The sequence below is a fragment of the Carassius carassius genome, chromosome 9 (genome assembly GCF_963082965.1).
Source record: "Carassius carassius chromosome 9, fCarCar2.1, whole genome shotgun sequence".
Lineage (NCBI taxonomy): Eukaryota > Metazoa > Chordata > Actinopteri > Cypriniformes > Cyprinidae > Carassius > Carassius carassius.
This window is the reverse complement of record NC_081763.1, coordinates 26,682,782-26,688,716: the sequence shown is the minus strand read 5'-3', so window position 1 is coordinate 26,688,716 and position 5,935 is coordinate 26,682,782. Positions and strand designations below refer to the sequence as shown.

Below are 5,935 nucleotides of genomic sequence, written 5' to 3'. Positions count from 1 at the left end.
ATTTTGTAAGTTTCCTATCGTAAATATATCAAAACTTAATTTTTGATTAGTAATATGCGTTGATAAGAACTTAATTTGGACAATTTTAAGGCGACCCTCAGATTAATAAACCATACGTTAGGTACAATCACTTAAAAGCTCATTCAGCTTTCAAATGACATACAAATCTCAATGATGAAAAATTTACACTTACGTCTGGTTTGGTGGTCCAGGGTCATAATAATTATAGTGAAGAACAGCAGACCGATCTCCAGTCAGAGGCTGTGCCTGATTCAAAAATAAAGAAAGTTTGTGTGCATTATGTAATTCTATTCTAACACAGGCCTGTCTAACAGGAAAAGACTTGTTGATCATCATTGCACCAAGCGATTGTCTTGCCTGAACCAAACAGAACATCACAAGACATCACAGAACATCACAGTGAATTGATATGGCAACAGGACACAACTTTCCAGTCTCTTGAGCAGGCAGCACAGTCAACCCCAGAGAAAAATCTTCTCAAGCTATGACCCTTTCATAAGATGCAAGACTTTTCTTGTTTTCTATCATATATTAACTGTTGGTGTAATGTTCATTTCATAGCATGGATGGTGTGGAAAACTTTGTAATTCCTGTGTTTAATGTTTCAACACTTCTCCATGACATAACTAAACAGGGGGGGGGGGGGGGGTCGTGGCCTAGTGGTTAGAGAGCTTGACTCCTAACCCTAGGGTTGTGGGTTCGAATCTCGGGCCGGCAATACCATGACTGAGGTGCCCTTGAGCAAGTGCCCAACTGCTCCCCGGGCGCCGCAGCATAAATGATAAAACTGCTCTGTGTTTGTGTGTGTGTGTGTACGTACACACACGCACTTTTTTAAATGAAAGCACGAATTCTGAGTATGGGTCACTATACTTGGCTGTATGTTCTGTCACTTCTCTTCAGTGCACAGGACAAAACAACAAAGCAGAATATCATGACTGGACTGTCACACCCATACCATTATAAAGAGAACACCATTTTAATAAAACGCTGTGAATTTTTAGAGTTTAGCTGCCATGTTTCTGCACATTGTTTCGTGAAGAACACGTCAACAAGAGCCACGCAGATATGATCATGTGAATTTAGGCTCTTTTTGCAGATAGCAAGCATATTAGTCCTAATATTAACGTTATGTTGTATAAATATCCATATTCTACATTTAATTATTAGTTTAATCCCATTGATTAAAAACTTGCTATCAAATGCGTCATTCTACTGGTCATCTTCAGCGCACGCAGCTCAAAACAGAAATGCAGAAAATGAATAACTACTGTCATATAGGCTAACTTTATAATGAGATAACTATTGTAAAAATTGTGAACTGTTAGGGTTTCTCTGACGTGTAGTGTTAACTATCTTTTAATCAAAACATAAAAACATTATTTTCCCCCGTTTGTATCTGCGAGGCATCTGTTACACATTATTCTATCAATCTTGCAGGGATTATCGATCAATTTGTCCAGATTAATTTTGATCGTTCACTTTTATTTTATATCCGTGAGTGCAGTGCACCTGCAAAGCGTTAGCACTCGTTAGCTTGTCATTAGCGTTTTCATTCGAACCTATCGCTGTTTTCTTTTCTCCTCTCCTCTCTCTCGCTCCAGTTTTTCACAAGTTCATCAAACAACCGCAGTAAGAATATTTCATCAAGCACGGTGAGTAATGGCTTCTCCTGCTATTCTTATTTGCACCTCTTGCCACATGTACAGTTTATCTATCTCTGTCGCAGATGAGGGATTCACATGTGAAAAATGCAGGGAAATAGTTAGGCTGACAGAGAAGATTTCAGAATTAGAGACACGCATCCAAACTTTAATTGAGGACAGTAAGAATGTTAGGGCTCTAGATACGGCTTTGGATGCATCTAGCTCAGGGATTCCTGTACATTGTTCGGTTCCGGCAACAGAGCCCCTGCAGCAGGGCAACTGGGTGACGGTGAGGCAGCATAGTCGTGAGTCAAAACACCGCTCTTCTGTTCCGATCAAAACATTAAACAGGTTCTCCCCACTCAGTGATGCACCCACTGAGAAACCTGATGAAAGTGCTCTAGTTATTGGTGATTCTATTGTACGGAACGTGAATATAGAGACACCAGCCACCATAGTCAAATGTTTACCGGGAGCCAGAGCGCCTGACATCTTGGCAAATTTAAAAGTGCTGGCTAATGCTAAACGTAAATACAGTAAGATTGTTATTCATGCCGGCGCTAATGATGTTCGACTTCGCCAGTCGGAGATCACTAAAAATAACATTAAAGAGGTGTGTGAACTTGCAAGCACGATGTCAGACACTGTAATATGCTCTGGTCCCCTCCCTGCTTACCGTGGTGATGAGATGCATAGCAGATTGTCATCACTCAATGGCTGGATGTCTAAGTGGTGCCCACAGAATAACATAGGTTTTATAGACAATTGGACGAGCTTTTGGGGCAGACCTGACCTGTTGAAAAGAGATGGTCTTCATCCCTCCTGGGGTGGCGCCACTCTTCTCTCTAGAAATATGGCAAATAGTCTTAGTGTTTATACTTGACTAACTGGGGCCCAGGTCAGGAAGCAGACAGACTGGCTAAACCGACCGTCTGCTAGCTGCCTCCAGTCACAGAGGTCAGTTAATTCTCAGCACATAGAGACTCTTTCACCTAGATATCACACTATAGAGACTGTGTCTGTTCCCTGAACTAGAAAATACAAAGAAAAAACGTCCAAACCAAGTTAAGATTAACAATTTAATTGAGGTTCAACAAATAAAAAACAAATGCAATATGGAAAAACAAATGATAAAGCTTGGCTTATTGAATATCAGATCCCTTTCTACGAAAACACTTTTTGTAAATAATATGATCACTGATCATAATATGGATGTGGTCTGTTTGACAGAAACCTGGCTAAAACCTGATGATTACATTATTTTAAATGAGTCCACCCCCCAAGATTACTGTTATAAACATGAACCGTGTCTAAAAGGCAAAGGGGGAGGTGTTGCTTCAATTTATAACAACGTTTTCAGGATTTCTCAGAGGGCAGGCTTCAAGTATAACTCGTTTGAAGTAATGGTGCTTCATATAACATTATCCAGAGACAGTGGCGGCTCCAGACAATTTTGATTGGGGGGGCAATGGGGGGTCCTGGTCATTTCAAGGGGGGTCTCATGAAAACCAACAAAAAATACAGTGGACACGGCTAATAACTGCATATTACTGCTACTAAACAACAAAAACAACACAGCATATCAACTACTTTGTTTTTAATTAATTAATCAATTGAAGTTTGCAAACAATATGCTCAAACTTAAAAGGGTTGGCATGTTAAATGGTTCGCGTCACCAATACGCATTAATCCACAAATGATTTAAGCGGTTAACTTTTTTAACGTGGCTGACACTCCCTCTGAACAGGGCCGTGGAGAGACCTTTGGAGGGGCAGGTGCTCAAAGTATAAAAGGGGCACATGGAACAAGGCTTTAAATGGTGCTGTTCAAAATATCAATACAGCAATATATTGTGATGCATTCCTTGCTGATTCACGTATAGATATGGATGGTTATGTATTGATAGAGCAGCAAATGATTTAATGCAGTTTTGAAAAAGAAACAATAGAGAAGACCGTTTTAAATTTAAAATAATAATAGCTCTGTGATTAGAAACTCAAATGTCTTAAATTGTCCCAACCTGATGGCTTTTTCGTTTTTCCGTCGCCTCTGGCTTGCTTAGTTGGGGTCACTTCATCTACAGCGATATTGTTGACTTGATTGCAAATAAATGCACAGACACTATTTAACTGAACAGAGATGACATCACTGAATTCAGTGATGAACTGCCTTTAACTATCATTTTGCATTATTGACACTGTTTTCCTAATGAATGTTGTTCAGTTGCTTTGACGCAATGTATTTTGTTTAAAGCGCTATATAAATAAAGGTGACTTGACTTGACTTGACACATTTTCCCTGTGTGTTAACATCAGTAATTATGGCTGTCGAATGTCTGACTTGACTCAATATATTTTGCCCCACCACCAAACATATTATTCGACTATCAGTCGAATATCAGCAAGATTCGATAGTTTCCAAACACTTTCCAAGTTTTTCTTTTCTTTTTTCATGACTTTTTTTCCCCATGTTATGAATGAATGTTAAAAGTCATAGTTCTTAGACTGGTGGTGTCTTAAATGTATTTTTTTTTTTACTATTTATATGTATTTTCCAATTTGCTATCTGGTTCATGCTTTCAAAATCCGTTGGAAAGTGAGGACTTTCTAAAGAATATGTATGCTAGTGACACTATTTAAAAATTTTGCTCAGCCTCAAGATATGTGAATAATGCAGAATTAATAATAAGTATTATTCTGTTAAAAAGGGGGGGGGGCAACTCCACAAAGCTTAGGTGGGATACAATTCATTGTTCACTTAATTTCGATTTCTTTCCAGAATGTACTCATTTAGAAGGTAATGTAGTGTTATTCATGGTAGTGGTGTTAAAATGTTCCTCTTTTTATTGGTTGATGTTTCTAATCGTTCTGTTTTTATGTTTTTGCTTTATTTATTGTCAAAAGGGATCTTCTGTTTTAACACTAGGGAGAGTACTGAATTATCTAATACTATAAAACATGGCAGAGATTATTGGTGTTAAGTTTATTTCTTGGAAACTGCAGGGTGCTGCATAATCTCACTAAAATCAAACAAGTGATGACTAGGCTAAAGCAGCTACAGTATTCAATTGCTTTTCTCCAAGAAACACATTTAATGCCTAAAGGTATCAATACATAATAGATGGCCCTGTCAGGTGTTTTCAGCTTCATTTAGTTCTCAAGCAAGAGATCCACAAATCTATCGCATTTGAAATAGCTAAGACTATACAGGACATGTCAGGTAGATATTTATTAAGGGGATTAACTATCTAAATCATTGATTCTCGTTAATATGTACAGTCGTAATGATGCCACCCCAAAATTGTATAGCAATCTCTTTCTAATTTAATCTAGTCTTTCTGGGTTTTATGTAATAGGTGGGGATTTCAACTGTATATTAGATCCAACTAAAGATCATGCTTCTGGCCTAGACCTGTCACAGATCAGGAAGACTTCATTATTTCATTATTTTATGAAGGATATAAATCTATTAGAAATATGGAGATATTTACATCCTAAGGATATTCAATACTCACGCTTTTCTAGTCCACACCACTCTAACTCCGTAATAGACTATTTCCTTATTTCAGCAACATTACTCTATATTACTGATTGATTTTATGAGGCAATAGTAATTTCAGATCATGCCCTATATTATTCACTTATACCAACGTGGTCTCATGATAATTTTATTTAATTTACGTAAAATGTTGTTCTATAAAACGTACATTTACTTATGTTTTTCATGTACAATACTTTTGTATTTTCAGCATTTAAACGTAAAAATGAATCCTAATGACACCTAATTTTTTTTCCTTATGAATACTGCAATCACTGTATTAATTTTATTATTAGTTGTTTTTAGTTGTCATACCAATTACCTTCAACTGCATTATTAAATTGTCTACTGAATATTAAAAGATAACATTTCATTTTGTTGTGTGATTTCTGCTGCCAGCTCGATTCCAAGAACAGGCCTACATATGTATTTTATAGTTCTGACAACAGAACTATAAAATACACCAAAAGCGTAAAATAATTACTAAATGTAACAATTTTATTTGTGCGCTGTAATCCAAATCTTCAGAATCCATGTGACTGCGAGGATCAGACCCAAATCCAAGCCTTTATTTGCCGATCTTCATCTCCATCCCCAGCAGCGAATCCAGCCACCGTAAAGAGCAAAGCACTAGTGATGAGTCGTTCTTGAACGATTCGTTCATTTTGAACTAATCTTTAATGTGACTCAGAACGAACAAGTCATCTCGCGGAGTGATTCGTTCAGTCGCG

At 37.5% G+C, this 5,935-nt stretch overlaps 1 protein-coding gene across 1 annotated transcript; it reads left to right on the top strand.

Moving 5' to 3' along the window:
• Window positions 1–1,631: 1,631 nt before the first annotated feature.
• On the top strand, window positions 1,632–2,553 carry LOC132148647 (uncharacterized). The gene has a single exon (XM_059557346.1). It carries the CDS (start codon window positions 1,684–1,686, stop codon window positions 2,548–2,550), a length of 867 nt encoding a protein of 288 aa, XP_059413329.1. The 5' UTR covers window positions 1,632–1,683; the 3' UTR covers window positions 2,551–2,553.
• The last annotated feature ends 3,382 nt before the right edge of the window (window positions 2,554–5,935 follow it).